Genomic DNA, 15,957 nt, shown 5'->3' on the forward strand with positions numbered 1-15,957 from the left:
ATAATAATAATTTTAATAATAATAATAATGTGAATAATAATGATGATAATAATAATAATGATAATAATAATAATAATAATAATGATAATAATAATAATAATAATAATAATAATAATTATGATAATAATAAAATAAAAATAAAAATAAATGATGAATAAATAAATAAATAAATGAATACAGAAAATAGTGATACAAACTCACTTGTCTATCTTTATTTATCTATAACAAGTGTGTCCTTTACAAAATAGGTAGTCATGATTTGAGGGTTGTGCTTCTTTTAAATCATAATTATAACCTCTCAATCTCTCAAACTTGCACAAAAAATTCCGCCATCATGTAATAAAATAGATAGGACCTCAAACGACACATTTCTAACATGCATGAAAAAGATTAAACGACTAGTTGTCTAAAACAAATCTTAAAAGATTACATAACATGACAAGAGACAATCGGAGATAAAAAAAAATTAAAACAACTTTCATCAAGAAGACAAATTAATACAAAGAGCACGCACCTGGCTTACTTAAAGAATAGAATTACAAAGCAAAACCTCTCATTCCTACCGATGCTTAATATTATTCATAAAAAACAAGTAAACAAGTGTATCATGTATTATGCAATATTTTATCTGATTTTATAATCATGGCATTGTTAACATGAGTAGCATTGAGTAAACATAATTTTTTTTTATATTTTACATGATTAAACCTTTGGACAATGATGGATTTAAATAATTACTCTTCTTCGTGCCATTTTGTACTACCAGGCAGACAGAATGCGGTATCATAAAGTGATAAGAATTGTCTTGGTAACAGTAACAAACACTAAACACAGAAATATGTGTATGGGACTACACAAACATGTGGCATACAAATTAGGTCCTCATTTTTAAGCTGTTACATGTCATATTTAGAATATAAGACAAAGTTACCGGATCCCTTTAAGCTTAATTTTCAATAGACTTTCTCAAGATGCCGATGACGGTCTCGCCGGTGATGTCAGCCGCTGCGGTTGGGACCTCATCAAGAACTTCAACGGGTAGAAGATGTCGAAAAACGGGCTCGTCGACGTCAAGACACCGTGTCGTTATCGCTTCGGCGACCGCGTCGGGCGTGACACCTGGCGCTGCCTTGACGTGGTCATTCAGATAACGGAGTTGACGACGATCGATGTCGTCTACGGTGTCGTCTTGGGCTCCTGAGACAAGTCCGACGTGGAATGGGTCAACGAAGCCGGTGTTTACCTTACCGGGCTCTACCAGACAAACTCTAGAACAAAAGGTAAAACCTTGGAAGTTCACGAAGAATGAACAGTTTTAGGAAATTCGGACAATTGTTATGGAAACAAAAGGGAAATTCTTAACAACCACTACTCAATCATTATTTAATGACATCATTCCCTCACAACTCATCAAATGTTTAGATATTCTATAGATAAAACAAATTGATAATACAAATAGTCAATTTTTGTCAAAGAATAAAGATTTTTCATAATACGTTCACAATACATAATAATAACTTCAACCTATTGAGATTGATTTCAGAATATCACATACAAAATACTCATAATCTCTTAATAATGTATATCATAATTATTACAAATTCATATTTTTGATGATTTCTACAGAAAAAAAGTGTTTACCATGTAAAAGCCTAAAAGGGACTCGTCAATCTGTTGTCGAAGGTGTTATGGTAACGATGTAACGATTGCAAAGACCTTCAAGAAATGTACTTAAAGGCAAATTCGTAACCGAATTGTATATACCATATATCCCCCATAGAAATCATGTTCAGATTACTTAATCTGTTCCTGTTATGTTGTATAAAAGTGTATATACTTGTTTTAAGGTGACGGACAAGACTATTGAAACTGCTGTAGGTTTGTGTCTGAAGGTATTTGCGATCCTGTTCCTTTTATCTGATTGCGATGTAGATGAAATAAGGATTATTTCCCGCAGTATTTCATTTGTTCTTATTAATCTATGAATAAATTACACAGACCTCACCTGATGTTAAATGAACGTAACGCCGCCGCTAGACCCTCGAAATACCCCTCAATTGCAAATTTAGCAGAGCAGTAGATCTCCGCATATGGCGAAGCTAAAACAGGTAGAGAGAGGTGAAAATCAATAGGATGTGAACTATAACAGTTGTTGCTGTTGCTGTTGTTTTATTTGTTTGTTGGTTTCAATGAATTTGCTTACAATATACACATTCACAGGCCAAGACAGTACATTGCAATTTGATCAAATGAACTTCACCTTCTAAGGTTAGCTCCACGTGGCAAAAATACGTTAGCTGGTAAGTACTTTGATAGAAAAATACAACATAACCAACAAAACTTAAAGGTAAGAGAGATAGAGAGAGAGAGAGAGAGAGAATGGAAAAGTGTATGCAGAGCGTGTGTTAAAACTCATAAAGCAAATAGAGTTTACTTTACCCATTTTTCCCCATGCGCTCGAAACTATAATTATTTTTCCAGTTTTCGTCGTTTTCATATGAGGTAAAACGGCCTGAGAAGTATTGCCCCGAATACATTCACGTTGAAGATCTGCTCCATACGTTCCCGTGTGACGTATTCGGGAATTCCAGACATAACTTTCCCAGCTACGTTTACTGAGAATTAAACAAAAATTATGGGGGACTATTGTCCTCAGTTAAAGCTCATTAATAGCCCATTCCCAAAAGAGATATTGGGAATCAGTAATAGGACACAGTTCTTGATTAATCAAATAGCAAGAATCAACTATTAAGTTTCAAGCTTCAAGTTGTCAAGTTTGTTATTGTTCCACATTTTACAGAAATTATAGACATACATAATTATAAAATAAAAAATTATACAATACAATTGCAGTATAAATAAGCACATCTCAATGATTCTCAATTCATATAATAGATTAATCAAAATTTGAGCTTGCATAACACATTTATATATGTCTTACGTCAAACTATTCTCTCAATTCTGGAATAATATCTGGGTCATAACTTAGACTTTCACGTATATAATTACATATTGATTAAAAGAAGTAAATAATTTAAAAACCTATTTTTATGGCATCAAATGAGGGTAAAACTCGCTATCTGTAAGAACCGCTTTTCATAACGCGAGACAATATGAATAGCGTTCCATATTAAGAATACCGGACCTTATAAATAGCGAGCAAACCTCTCAAATAGAGCCGTAGAGGGCAGGGATGAATAGAAGGAGAAAACGGGGAGATACACAAGATCAACATATTTACTGCTTTTATGCAAGTTATCCGAATTCAAGCTAAAGTGCCCTCGATTATTGGTGAACTCCTTTATTTGACCAAAAAAAAACACAATACGCCAGAGAAAAATAATGTCAGGTCATCACTCGGTGCACATTTCAAGCTAAGCGATGTTATAAACCGCCTGAAAATCTCAGAAATACTTACGAAGTACGTCGATCCTGCCATACTTTTTGAGGGCGCCATTCACCACCGTTGCGATTTCCTCATCCTTTGTGACGTCAAGCTTCTCGATGAAAACAGTTCTGCCAAGAGCGGGAAGATCCCATTGGATTTCAAGTCCAACGCCTTAACCACTCGGCCATCACAGCTCTACGTAAAAGAGGACAACCATATTTAAATAAAATTTGTACTTTTTCATTTAATCAGTATGGACTATATTGCACCAAATTAGCCTGTACTGCACTGTCAACATAATGTTACATTGGATTGTTTTGTTCAAACAAATGTCAAATTAGGGTTTTTTGTAAATCATTAGAACAACAAAACCTGTAATGAATCTATATATGATACTTGGTGAACGCAATTTATTATCAAAATACAATGCAATTATCACATCCAAAAAATATTATCTTACAATAGCATTCATTGTAAAAAGAAATATTTACCAACATGACATTGACAGAGATAAAAGTAAAAGGTAACCAGAACACGCTGCGAGTAGGGTTCGAACCTACGCGGGAAGATCTCATTGGATTTCAGGTCCAACGCCTTAACCACTCGGCCATCACAGCTCTACTATTACATAAGAGTCTTTTTCTGCTTCTTGATAAAATCAACCTGTCATAGTATTCTCAACTGGACCGTTAACTGTATGCAGTTCGAATTTTGTCTATTGAAATACTACTTTTCTTATCAGGTGAATTAAATAATTTGTATTGAGGCACTTCACAAAGACCTGTGTATTAAATGTTGTTACATTACGAAAATAGCCCAAGTAATTGCGGCTGACTTCCGTGTTCATCTCTCAAAATCGGTGAATACATTTCAAAGGATTATTTGGAATTATTGCTATGGTCGCGGAGATTCTTGAAACCTAAAGCATCAATACCAGCTTCTCCAGTCAAGTCCAAAGCAGTTTTCTGAATAAGATCATTTGTTTCTCCAGCGATCAGGTGTCTGAGCACTGGTTTATCGACGTCCAAGCAATTCGTCATCACAGAATCTACGACGTCGTTTACAGTTAGAGCAGCGCCCTCACGTGATCGAGCCAGGGTAATACGTAGTTGACGGCGATCAACGTCCGAGGTAGTTTCATCGTTTGCCAATAATTCCATGTCTTGTTTCATTCCGTCCCAAAGGCCTGTGTTGACCTCCTTTGGTTCGATCAAGCAGACTCTGTGAATAAAGACATTATCCCTGGTTATAGATGGTGTTCGAACTAAAATGGGAATCGTATGATTATTTTCAAAGGTTGGTTAGATCCCCCCCCCCCAAAAAAAAAAAGCCTGATCAGCACCAAGTTGCCTGAGGTATGGAGTCGTCAAGCTCCTGATATTTTTATATAAGCGTTTTGTTAACCCTTTAAAGTTCCTCTAAACATTTGTGTTTGTCTCCTGCGAATATGGCTGTCTGTACGAACTTGTTAATATTCTCAAAAGGAATAGGGAAACCATTTAAAACATTTAGTAAATGTAGGACAGATTTAATCAGTAGTGGCAAATCTACCCCGACGAGTATGGAAGAGAGCCAACAAATTTCCTTTAATCTGCTTCTGTAAGGGATATCACTTTCCCATTCATAAACTTGTATTGCAAATTCATGGTAGGATTCAATATTATTTGTTGATAATCATAACGTTTGTTCAGCCTTCCACACAGAAACAGTTCTGATTTTAACCCGGTGGAGTCACTCTCCCTCCGCAGAGGGTGACACGTATGGCCGTCACCACAAATGCAAATAACCCCCTTTAGCGGTCAATTTCAAGCACATTTTGGGGGATTTTACGCTATTGATCACGTTTGGTTTAATACCGTTGACATTGAATTCCAAATAGCGCGTATGTCAACGGTTTTATCACTACAAGTGTACACACAAATAATTAAGCAATTCATAAGCAAAACAAAATAAGTTCACCTAATGTTAAAGCTACGTAGACCCGCAGCAAGTGACTCGAATAAACCCTCGATGGCGAATTTCGATGCGCAATAAAACTCAGAATATGGGAAACCTGCCAGATATTAATAGAACACATAACGAAAGATAAGTTCGAATGCGATTACGGTCAAAGAGGAGAAGAGATGGGGTTTATAATAACGTTTCTTCAATAATCTATCTATAAGAGGAGTGATGGAGAGAGTCAGATAGAGCGAAGGAGAGAGGGGAGGGGCGTAGGACGAGTTTCTTAAACGAAGAAAGACTTAGACCTAATGACTAGTGAAGTGTATCATTAACCATAGGCTTAGAACAGGTAGGTCTACCACTCACAGGAACCACCCGGTTCATGTAAGCAACGTGTTAATGGAGGATTTTTTTTCCTTCTTTTTTAATTCAATTGTTTGGATCCTCCGACAGGCCATTTTATTGGAAATAAATCTCTGAATGACATATTTGAATAAATGTACAAATACATATCATATAATACTTAAGAATAAGATAAACATGATGAATATCAACCCCAATAAGTGATGACTAAAAGGTCTCGTTGACCTCCTGTCTAGCATTTTCCTGAGGATTCACTGGACAGATATTTAAGGTTTGGTTAGCTGTCGTTTTACTCGTATTGTCAGTGAAAAGACTTACCAATTCTACCTGCCAAGCTTGAAAAGGTGATAAACTTTCCGGATCGTCGCTTCTTCATGTGGGCAAGGACTGCCTGGGTAAGTCTGATAGTCCCCGTCACATTCACACTGAAGATACGGTCGATCTGTTCCCGCGGGACTCTTTCGGGAATCCCTACAAAGCTCATTCCAGTGATGTTAACTAGGAATAGCAATCATCCAAGGTGGAAAGAAAATATGAGTATATTTGAAAGTAAGGTTATGTTGTTAAAAGTCACCTGCCTTGCCAAGCCCCAGGCGCGCTGCTCTAAAAATGTTTCGGTGGAGGAGTGCTTTGCCTCGGGGCTTGAGCCCGGAAGCCCCCTCCGGAACCTCTAGAACTACCAAGCTCCATAATTTTTGAAAAAGCCATGATTATTGTGCCACATGTTTTGAGAACATTAAAATGCCTGCTTGACGTGAATTTTTTACAGGTCATTATCTTGATATGGCTTTATTAACTGCTCTAGTGAAATAAAATGCTCGACCATTATTGTCGACGGTGTGAAAAAAAGATAATGCATATTTTATAATAACAATGAATTTGCAAGGAACAGTGGTGTTAACATTCCTAAAGGTTAAATTGTTCACCAATATTGACTAAATAATGTGGGTACCGAAATCGGTCGACAAGCTCTAAAGCAGAGGTACTTCTTAGCTTGGCTTGAGCACTTTGCGTGGTGATTATCAGCGCTCTAGAAATATTATCAGCATTGCTATCATTATTTTCTTACATAATACATCAATGCGACCGTGACTGTTGATGACGTCTGCGACCACCTCAGCGATGTTTCGATCGTTTGTGATGTCCAACTCTTTGATGAAAACTTTACTGTCAATGTCGTCCTTGACCGCGTCCTCGAGATCGTTCTTCTCCGACATCGAAATCACCGTGGCAATGATGATGAATCGCTGATCGGGGTCTCGAGCGAGACGTTGAACCATGGCGAGACCGATTCCGGCCGAACAACCGGTCATGAGGACGATTTGAGGCGCCATCTTGGCAAATACCTATATAGGGTTATAGAAACACTGAAATACTATAAATTATTTATTATTACTAAATTCATATGTTTTACATCACTCGCTAGTAGTTTTCTAAATGTATAATAATATTTCATACCTTTTTCTTCTTTTTTGCAATGGCTGAAATCACCATTATTTTAAAGAAAAGCAATGCAAAATCATTTAACGTATTTACAAATTCTACGAAATCGTCACTACTTCACAATTGTACACTATTATCCTAACACTCGTCTGCATTGTATTTAATCTTGAAGCAGAGACATTGCGCGTTGTATTATTACGATTGCTGGTTGACTGGCGTACACACACATAACTCAACAACGCTACTCACCTGCTAAATATTGTCGATATTTTCCCGATCCTATGGTAAAATAGTGACCTTATGCAGTGGTTGTTTCATTTATTTTAGCGGCTTCTAGGGTGATCATGTATATTCCCACACAATCGCTTGGCACATTCTAACACAGTTTATCGTATTGCTATATGCTGTGGATGAAATTCAGAATGGACCTTGGAATGCGAGTGTAATTGATTTAGAAAATCGATCTTAGTCCCCGGGGCCCATATGGAGACATATCCACAACAACGTTTATTTTTCATAAAGGAAAATATAATTGGATTGCGTTTGCGGTGTAAGTGATAATATGCTTATTAAGCCAGTGAATGATGACATATTAGGTATTGCAAATCACTTAAACATTTTTGTCATACGGTGCAATTTCACTCAATATGTTCGATTAAAGAAAAAGCCCATCATATTCATGGGCATTACAAATATATTATTTGTTAAATGCAATCTCTATCTGAGATGCAACGTTAGGATGAAAGACATTAATTCTCATTTTCTCTCAATTTTTTCTTATAATGACTAAAACTGGAAAATCATTGTATTTAGACCAAAAGGGTGAATAAGTAAGCGATATTTTTACCCTTTAATCTCCACTTAATGCAAATAGAAGACGAAAAAACGATTATATTCATAAGAGTGTATATATATATATATATATAGGAAGCCGAATGATCGACTGCCCAATGTACACCCACAAGCTATCCATCATCAAGAACCTCCCAGCATCAACAAGCCGCCGAATAGCAGACATCTCATGCGATGAAGAGACTTTCAACGAAGCTTCCCCTGCCTACAACGATGCCCTAAAAGCCAGTGAATTTGCTGAAACCCTCACCTACACGCGCGAAGGAGCGTCCGACAAGGAGAAAGCAAAACCGGAAACGAAACATATCTGGTTCAACCCTCCATTCAGCAAAAACGTCGCAACCAACATCGGCAGATCGTTCCTGAGGCTTGTTGATAAGCACTTCCCAAAGAAATCAAAATTCAACAAGATATTCAACAGAAACACACTCAAAGTCAGCTACAGCTGCATGCCGAATGTCGCCAGCATCATCAAGGCGCACAACAAGCAGGTTTCATCCACGGACGACCACACCAAGCCGAAAACCTGCAACTGCCGGAAAAAGAATGTGTGCCCCCTACAAGGAAACTGCCAGGCCGGCAGTATCATCTACAGTGCAAAAGTCTCCGGCCCAGAAAGCCCTAAGCAATATATTGGACTCACCGAGCCCCCGTTCAAGCTGAGGTACGGCAACCATCTACAGTCCTTCCGACATGAGAAGCACAAAAACAGCACAGAACTCTCCAAACACATTTGGCAACTCAAACACCAAAGCACCCCATTCACCATCGAGTGGTCGATCTCCAGCAAGGCCCAGGCGTACTCCAGCGAAACGAAGAGATGCAACCTGTGCCTAACTGAGAAGCTTGCCATCATCAACGCCGAGAAACAGACACTCCTGAACAAACGACCAGAACTCATCTCCAAATGCCGCCATGAAAACAAATTCTACCTCTGCAACTTCAAAAGAGACTATACTTAATTAAATATATATATATTTATGTTCTAGCACCTTGGTGGAGACTATTTTGCGATACCCTCTCCCATGTTTAAAATTCCATTGCAGTACCTGAACAATTACAATAGCCCCTTCACCCATGAGTAAATCTTATTGTTTTGTATTGTATTGTATTCCTTATTTAGAACGTATTGTAGATTGTAGAGTAATCATGCTACCAGTTGCCTGATGATCGCTCGCAAGGCGTGAAACTCGGAGTTGCAACCATGCACCATTAGTCTGCCTTATCCAATATATATATATATATATATATATATATATATATATATATATATATAATTATATAACCCTACATGGTACATATAAGTGGACATCATACAATTCCTAACCCTAACCCTAATGTCTACTTAATGACTCATTTTCACTCCAAATGTCCCTCTAATGATATAGAGATCGATATATATATATATATATATATATATAAATATTTAAAAAATGACCTTCTATGAGAAATATAACGTGAACAATGTTAAGAGGACATCAAATTGTCCTCCTAATGACAATGTCTACTTAATGACTCATTTTTTTTCACTCCAAATGTCTTTCTAATAACGCCTTTATATATCTATATATCTATATACATTATATAAACAGGTTCACGCCTGCTGCCAAAGAGATCGAACTTGGATGCAGAGTAAACGTGTGGAATATGGAAAACCTGACACATATAAAATAAACAGTTATAGTTAGAGATCAGTGTGGGTTCATATTATTCGTATAATTGGAGAGGGTTAGTTGTTGGGAGGGGGTAGCAAGGGGCAGAAGACAAAAGGACAGGGAGTGGATGAGGAATTCGAGATAGAAAAAAGGGAGATAGAAGGGAGAGATCGAGACAGGGAGATTTATCAACTGATAGGAGAAGAATATTATAACTGAACAATCACACACACACACACACACACACGCGCGCGCACCACATACACACATACACCCATCCGGCCGCCTGCATACACTAAGCCCCCCGTCGCCTACGAAGCCTTTTTAAAATTATTTTCATCTTCTCTCTCTCTCTCTCTCTCCTTTTCTTTGTCTCTGTTTCTCATTTTCTTCGCTCCCCATCTCTCATTTCTCTCTATATATATTCCTCTCTTTTCTCCTTTTTTCTTCTCTGCTCCCCTCTCTCTCACTTTCTATAGCTCTTTTGTTTGGCAATCATCCGTCAGTCAGCTATGCTTTGTTTGCTCGTGAAGAAATGTATTTTTCTTCTCTCTCTCTCTCTCTCTCTCTCTCTCTCTATCTCCCTCTCTTTCTCTATCTCTCACTCACTAAGTCCAGAATCCGGACGGTGGGATTTTTATTTCTCGATCTCTCTTCGGCTGTAAGCCGAAGATGGTGTGATCCACGAATCCGTACATATAGATGGTGCAACACATTTTTTTAGCCGGGAGTAAAAGTTCAGGGATCACGCAAAAAAAATCCGCTTGCAGCAAATAGAGGCCGCTGGTAAAGAAAGATTAGATTAGCCAGATTCTGAACTATTCCTCTTTATAAACTAGCTATAAAAAACTATTCAATTAACTTCAATTCAATTTATTTTATTCATCCATATACACGACATAGAATTTAGACATAGGATTTTGTTTAAACAATGTAATCACATTTTACAATGAGAATAAGAACAATACTGATGAAAATTTCAATTTAATTTTACGAATATTTATTTTAATAGCCATTTTAAAGAATACTGATGATATTTACAAAACTGATTTGATAAATGATAAATGGGGAATGAGCAAAAAATAATCAAGGAAAGTTAACTGGCCTCTTTGTCAAACAGCATGCAAATCCAGGACGAGATCACCTGCTAGAACCATGAGAACATTGTATGGCCCCATATCGTTCAGAGTCGTGTATCCTTCCAACAAATTACATATTATCTCAAGGAAATGTCGGCCACGTTTTCCCTCGCAGCATGATAAACATATCAAAACTAATGCCAATAAGTCTCATTTGGAATCCATTATCTTGCTTTTCTCCAAATTCAGCACCATTACCCGACTTTGAATTTAAATTATCATTATTTCAACTAATTGTTATTTTCCTATTGAATTCTGCACAATGGCGAGGCCGGTTTCTCCAGTGACGTCGCCCGCCGTTGCCCTAACGACATCGTGTAACTCCTCCGGTAGAAGATGTCCGAGGACGGGTTCGTCGACGTCCAAACACCTCGTCGTTATCGCATCGGCGACATCGTCTGGCCACGCAATCTCATTCTTCGTAATCGTCTCTCTTAAACATTGAAGCTGACGTCGATCAATGTCGTCGATGGACTCGTCTTGAAGTCTGGCGTCGATGGATTTATTAATGACAAGACTGAATCCGGTATTAGTCCCACCAGGCTCAACCAAACAAACTCTAAGGAGGGGTCAAACCAAACATGGAAATCAAAATAATTATCGAAGTGTCAAAATCATGATGAGTGTATCCCCATTTAATTCAGAATGGTGGATATTAGAATGACATTGGTATGTAATAAATGTATTTCGTTAGTGAAAATAAATGAGTAAACACTACGAGCCGTGAGTTAGGCTTTAATCTGGTATTGTTCGAATGCTATATTATTTCACTGATATCATTGACAAGGAAGTGAAAATGTTCAATGAGGGGAGAAACTTCAGGTAGAAAAAGAAGGTGTTTGCATAATTACAACATACCTTGGAAAGACCATTAAGTGGTGATTAGAACCCAATGGTCTTCTTTATCAATCCACGTATTATGTTAACTTTGTGGACCTTACCAAAATGTTCTTGGCTACCGCTTTGAGGGTAAAATACGACTACGGACAACGCGACCGCAGTTTTCACGTGCGTGCAATATACGCGAAACCAAAACGTGAGGAGAACTTAGGTCTGTTTCGCGAACGCTATAGCGCGCTGACTGTTAGGCGAGTCCATTCGTCTACTAACAATTATTGTCCAAAAGAATTCGTAGATGGCGTTAACCAGTATTTGCAATGCTACACCCCTTTAAGAATGATCTATTTCTTCTGCCAACTTTAACAAAAGTAAACATCATATTCAAGGATCCTTACCTGACATTGAATGAGCGTAACGAAACCGCCAGACTCTGAAAGAAACCCTCGAGCGCAAATTTAGTGGAGCAGTACATATCCAAATACGGGTAACCTACGGAAGTAGGAAAAAAATAATCAGGATGGTTCTGGAAAAATTGGGTATGGTATACAAAGGAGTTATAAATGTTATAATCGAAAAACCTCGATAGAAATTGTGTAAATCACAAGCTGCGAGCTGGACGAAAGATCATTTATTCGAGAACAAAGGCTAGAAATTGTTAAGATGAAAAAGTTGGGAGGTATTTCAGACCTAATTTTCCACCTGTGCTTGAGATAGTGATGATCTTTCCAGCTTTCCTCTGTTTCATCCGAGGTAGAACAGCTTGGGTGAGTCTTATGGCCCCGAATACATTCACACTGAAAATTGTCTCGATCTGTTCCCGCGGGACTCGTTCAGGAATGTCAGCAACACCGATCCCAGCCACATTGACTTGGAGAGACGAAGAAGAAGAAAAAAGAAAGGAAAGGGTAAATTAAAAAAGAAGAATACAACATTGCCAAAATATTAGAGGAAGGAGGAGAAGAGGAAATAAAAGAAGATGATGTAGAAGGGTAGGCGGAAGAGGAGAAGAGATATTTGATGAAAGAGAAAATGATGATGAAGAAGAAGAAGTAAAAGAATAAATGGATATAGAAAGATCATATAAAGCAAAAGGAATAGTACTTTAGGATAGTTATATGAACAAATGGAGAATAGGAAAGAAGGAGAAGATGAAGAAGAAGAGGACAAATAAGGGGGAAATAAGGGAGGTTCAAATAAAAAAGAAAGAATGTTAAAATAGTTAAAGGGATAGTTGAGTTCTGTTTTCGGACCGCAAATGCCTTCAAAGTGCATGGTTATTGCTCTTATTCTTATCTATGACATTTATAGTGCCCTTTAAAGAGGCATGTTCCCCGTATTCCAGAGGGCGTTCAAAATACGTACCCGCTGGCGGACGGTGCTAGCTGCCTATTGACACCAACAGAATACGGCTCTTACGCAGATGGCATGTTCCGAATGCCCGGACAATACCGATTATCGCATACATGTGCCGAAGTAATGCCAATCGCAGTTCGGCTCTAAGATTCGGCTGCTGTTTCCGCCCACTTTCGTGACGTCGCGATCGTCAGCGATCAGCTGGCTTGGCGAAGGCAGGCCAGGCCGCGCGTACTTTGATTGACAGCTGTATGCAAATTAGAAGTCGATCTTCGGAACCAAGATGGCGATGACTAGAGCAGCGATAACTACACTGGCGGGAACGTGCCACTTTAAGAACCTAAAATTGCTATGAAGGTAATTTTAGACCCGAAAATGTGTGGAATTTAGCCAATACAATCATACCAATTTAGCTCCACCTTAAAAAAAAAAACGGTGACCGTTAATTAATTATTTAATTAAAAATAACAATACATAACCCGGCTAATTGTGGGTAATATAAGCAACACGAAAATGCCAACAAAAATGCCAACATCGGCATTGGCTGAAATACGACGTAAAAGGCGTTATTTCGTTTTTTTCAACGGTTTTTTTTCGAATTTTTCAAATTATCTAATATTTGTGGTGGCCCGGTACACAAGTATTATAAATTGTTATATTTCAGAGTCTCTGAACCGATTTTGATCAAACAAAGATGACTTTGTCATTTAAATATTATGTTCTTCCAGATTTGACACTCAGTTTTTCATTATCTTACAAACAAATATTTTGTGTAGCGCCCTCTGCATCATAAATCAACTATCCCTTTAACAAAAACGGTTATAACAGAACACGAATTATACGTGAACCGACTTATGTTGGATATTACATTACCGATCCCCTTTGATCTTTGGTCATAAACTAAGATTTACTTACATCTGTTGACAGACGAGTTATCAGTGTTAGCATTAACGGTAAATAAATGTATCAGTATTGGATAAGGATGTCTGTTCTATCATTTTGGTATTGTATACAGCAAATAAAATTAGCTCAAGATGACATCATTTTTGGAATTGCCCCCCCCCCCCCTCTTGTTTTATTTATTATTCTCTCTTACAAAACCATTCATACGCTCCATACGCTATGACAGACTGATATTAGCCAAAGAAAAAGTGCACTCACTAAGGATGTCGATTTTCCCATGCGTTTTTAGTGTTCCATCCACTACAGCTGTGATGTCATCGTCCTTTGTGACGTCCAACTCCTGGATGAAAATTGTTTTTTGGAGAGCGTCCCCTACGGCAGCTTCCAGATCAGTTTTCTCCGATATAGCTATGACAGTAGCGATGACGATGTATCGCTGTTCGGCGTCGAGAGCGAGACGTTTAGCTGTAGCGAGACCGATACCCGATGAGCAGCCGGTCATCAGCACTATTTGAGAAGACATGTTTTAAACTGAATTTCGTGAAATAACCAGGGGGGGGGGGGAAGAAAAAAAAATAGTCATAGATTTGGCTTATTTAAAACATTGGAATAGAACTTTTGTTTTTATACACAATTTTCCCGTAATGAAGTCTTTCATTACGAGGCTTATTAAAGTAAGAATGCTTGACATTGTTTATGTTTTAGTGACAGAACGTTTTCAACAGGCTTCTCGATCTGAAACCGCGGAATATAGACTACCCAGGATTCTCCGCAACCAACAGTCTCTCAATATCCTTTAAAGGCAGGCTTTACTACTTTAGCTAGAAGGGATTAGACCACCTGCGAGCCAGCGAGGTCGCTGTGACAGGTGGCTATCTCATTAACTCAGCTCTCATTTAACATAAGAATAAGAGGATCATAGGGGACCAACAGGCACCGATTGGTGAAGTTTTCTATTATATATAGAGGGAGCAAGTAGCTACAATTAGGACAGTGTGCCTTTAATTCATAAGCCTATCATGTAATGTCAGAAAATGTTCAACTGGCTAAACCGTGGAATATATAAACTAACGAAAATTCTGCGCAACCCAAATATCTTTACAGACTTCTCAAAAGAACTTATTTATTGTCTATTTAATTGTCAATGGAAAATCATATTATAACGTTTGTGTAAGGTAGAAGCACGGGTACTTATTATCACGTCTATGAGATACACAGCGTACATTACGAGCTGCGCATTCGGCCAATTGGTTGCCACACATAAAGTATATATGAAATCTCGTTATTAACCCTATTTGGTATTGTTTATGTACGGTAATATGTAATGTACCTACCTGTTATGATGGAGGCTTCTCTTTTACTGATCAATCCTACAATTTCTTCCACGTTCAAATAAATATGTAGTAAATTACTGTACAGGCCGAATGAACGCAACTACCATTCATAGCGTAGGCTGCATGCAATTGGCCGGTCTCTGTTAAACAGGTATTACACATTGATAAAGAATAAACATCGTACCGTACCCTCATTTTCGACAACAATGCTACCCAAAGCCTTGACCGCTATCGGTCTGTGTGTGTTGAATAGTTCAAATAGGGGCAATAGGGCAGGGCATTCAAAAAGTAGGGCACTCGGATTTCAGGTCTTTCCTGGCCGGTTCCTAGTTCACAATAGACCAGTTCACGGTTAGCACATGGCTGCAATGACCCCGAATATCCACAGATCTTCAAAACATAAAGAGGTCCCACTTTGTACATTTCGAAATAATAACTCCTGTAGCGATGGAGGTGCTACATAAGTAGCCTTTGTTTCCCCTATTCAAAGAATACTTCCACCTATATAATTATGTATCATAGAGTGCACTGCTCGTGCACGAATGAATAATGATTACATAACTTTCATGAGCACTATCCAGTATTTCGTCTTCGTGTATTTCACAATTTGTTCTGCAATGACCTTTATCTGCTCATGCTCAGAGTGCAACCGTGATGTAACTCAATTATTGCGTGATTCTCGAACACAAAAGCACAAAAGCACAAAACAAATATGTTTTAAAAATTACGAAAGAAATCATCCA

General features: G+C 38.0%; 3 protein-coding genes and 1 non-coding gene across 4 annotated transcripts; all 4 read right to left on the reverse strand.

Moving 5' to 3' along the window:
• Nucleotides 1-698: 698 nt before the first annotated feature.
• LOC105445110 (estradiol 17-beta-dehydrogenase 1-like) lies at nt 699-2,609 on the reverse strand. The gene is made up of 3 exons (XM_011680205.2): nt 2,440-2,609; nt 2,006-2,099; nt 699-1,268 (listed from the first exon to the last, which is right to left on the reverse strand). Exons 1-3 carry the CDS (start codon nt 2,495-2,497, stop codon nt 947-949), a joined length of 474 nt encoding a protein of 157 aa, XP_011678507.1. The 5' UTR covers nt 2,498-2,609; the 3' UTR covers nt 699-946.
• Nucleotides 2,610-3,923: 1,314 nt separating this feature from the next.
• TRNAS-UGA lies at nt 3,924-4,005 on the reverse strand. The gene has a single exon. It is a non-coding gene; the product is annotated as a tRNA-Ser (tRNA).
• Nucleotides 4,006-4,266: 261 nt separating this feature from the next.
• LOC592630 (retinol dehydrogenase 8-like) lies at nt 4,267-7,029 on the reverse strand. The gene is made up of 4 exons (XM_030983516.1): nt 6,765-7,029; nt 6,014-6,193; nt 5,348-5,441; nt 4,267-4,609 (listed from the first exon to the last, which is right to left on the reverse strand). The coding sequence occupies exons 1-4, from the start codon at nt 7,027-7,029 to the stop codon at nt 4,267-4,269; spliced, it is 882 nt and encodes a 293-aa protein (XP_030839376.1).
• A 3,464-nt stretch (nt 7,030-10,493) lies between these two features.
• LOC592646 (retinol dehydrogenase 8) lies at nt 10,494-15,334 on the reverse strand. The gene is made up of 5 exons (XM_030982914.1): nt 15,215-15,334; nt 14,139-14,411; nt 12,312-12,491; nt 12,020-12,113; nt 10,494-11,343 (listed from the first exon to the last, which is right to left on the reverse strand). The coding sequence occupies exons 2-5, from the start codon at nt 14,401-14,403 to the stop codon at nt 11,022-11,024; spliced, it is 861 nt and encodes a 286-aa protein (XP_030838774.1). The 5' UTR covers nt 14,404-14,411; nt 15,215-15,334; the 3' UTR covers nt 10,494-11,021.
• Between the last annotated feature and the right edge of the window lie 623 nt (nt 15,335-15,957).

Source organism: Strongylocentrotus purpuratus, unplaced genomic scaffold (genome assembly GCF_000002235.5).
Source record: "Strongylocentrotus purpuratus isolate Spur 01 unplaced genomic scaffold, Spur_5.0 spur5_scaffold_13, whole genome shotgun sequence".
In the NCBI taxonomy this organism is placed as follows: domain Eukaryota; kingdom Metazoa; phylum Echinodermata; class Echinoidea; order Camarodonta; family Strongylocentrotidae; genus Strongylocentrotus; species Strongylocentrotus purpuratus.

What these genes read in the sequence shown, in the direction of transcription:
- LOC592646 (XM_030982914.1), bottom strand. Translation starts at nt 14,403, where the DNA reads ATGTCTTCTCAAATAGTGCTGATGACCGGCTGCTCATCGGGTATCGGT. An exon ending in TGGGAAAATCGACATCCTTA is followed by an intron (nt 12,492 to 14,138) that starts GTGAGTGCACTT and finishes CGTCTCTCCAAG; the next exon opens with TCAATGTGGCTGGGATCGGT. An exon ending in TTACGCTCATTCAATGTCAG is followed by an intron (nt 11,344 to 12,019) that starts GTAAGGATCCTT and finishes ACCCCTCCTTAG; the next exon opens with AGTTTGTTTGGTTGAGCCTG.
- LOC105445110 (XM_011680205.2), bottom strand. Translation starts at nt 2,497, where the DNA reads ATGAAAACGACGAAAACTGGAAAAATAATTATAGTTTCGAGCGCATGG. An exon ending in GAGCGCATGGGGAAAAATGG is followed by an intron (nt 2,100 to 2,439) that starts GTAAAGTAAACT and finishes TACCTGTTTTAG; the next exon opens with CTTCGCCATATGCGGAGATC. An exon ending in TTACGTTCATTTAACATCAG is followed by an intron (nt 1,269 to 2,005) that starts GTGAGGTCTGTG and finishes CTTTTGTTCTAG; the next exon opens with AGTTTGTCTGGTAGAGCCCG.
- LOC592630 (XM_030983516.1), bottom strand. Translation starts at nt 7,029, where the DNA reads ATGGCGCCTCAAATCGTCCTCATGACCGGTTGTTCGGCCGGAATCGGT. An exon ending in AAGCTTGGCAGGTAGAATTG is followed by an intron (nt 5,442 to 6,013) that starts GTAAGTCTTTTC and finishes AATATCTGGCAG; the next exon opens with GTTTCCCATATTCTGAGTTT. An exon ending in CTACGTAGCTTTAACATTAG is followed by an intron (nt 4,610 to 5,347) that starts GTGAACTTATTT and finishes CTTTATTCACAG; the next exon opens with AGTCTGCTTGATCGAACCAA.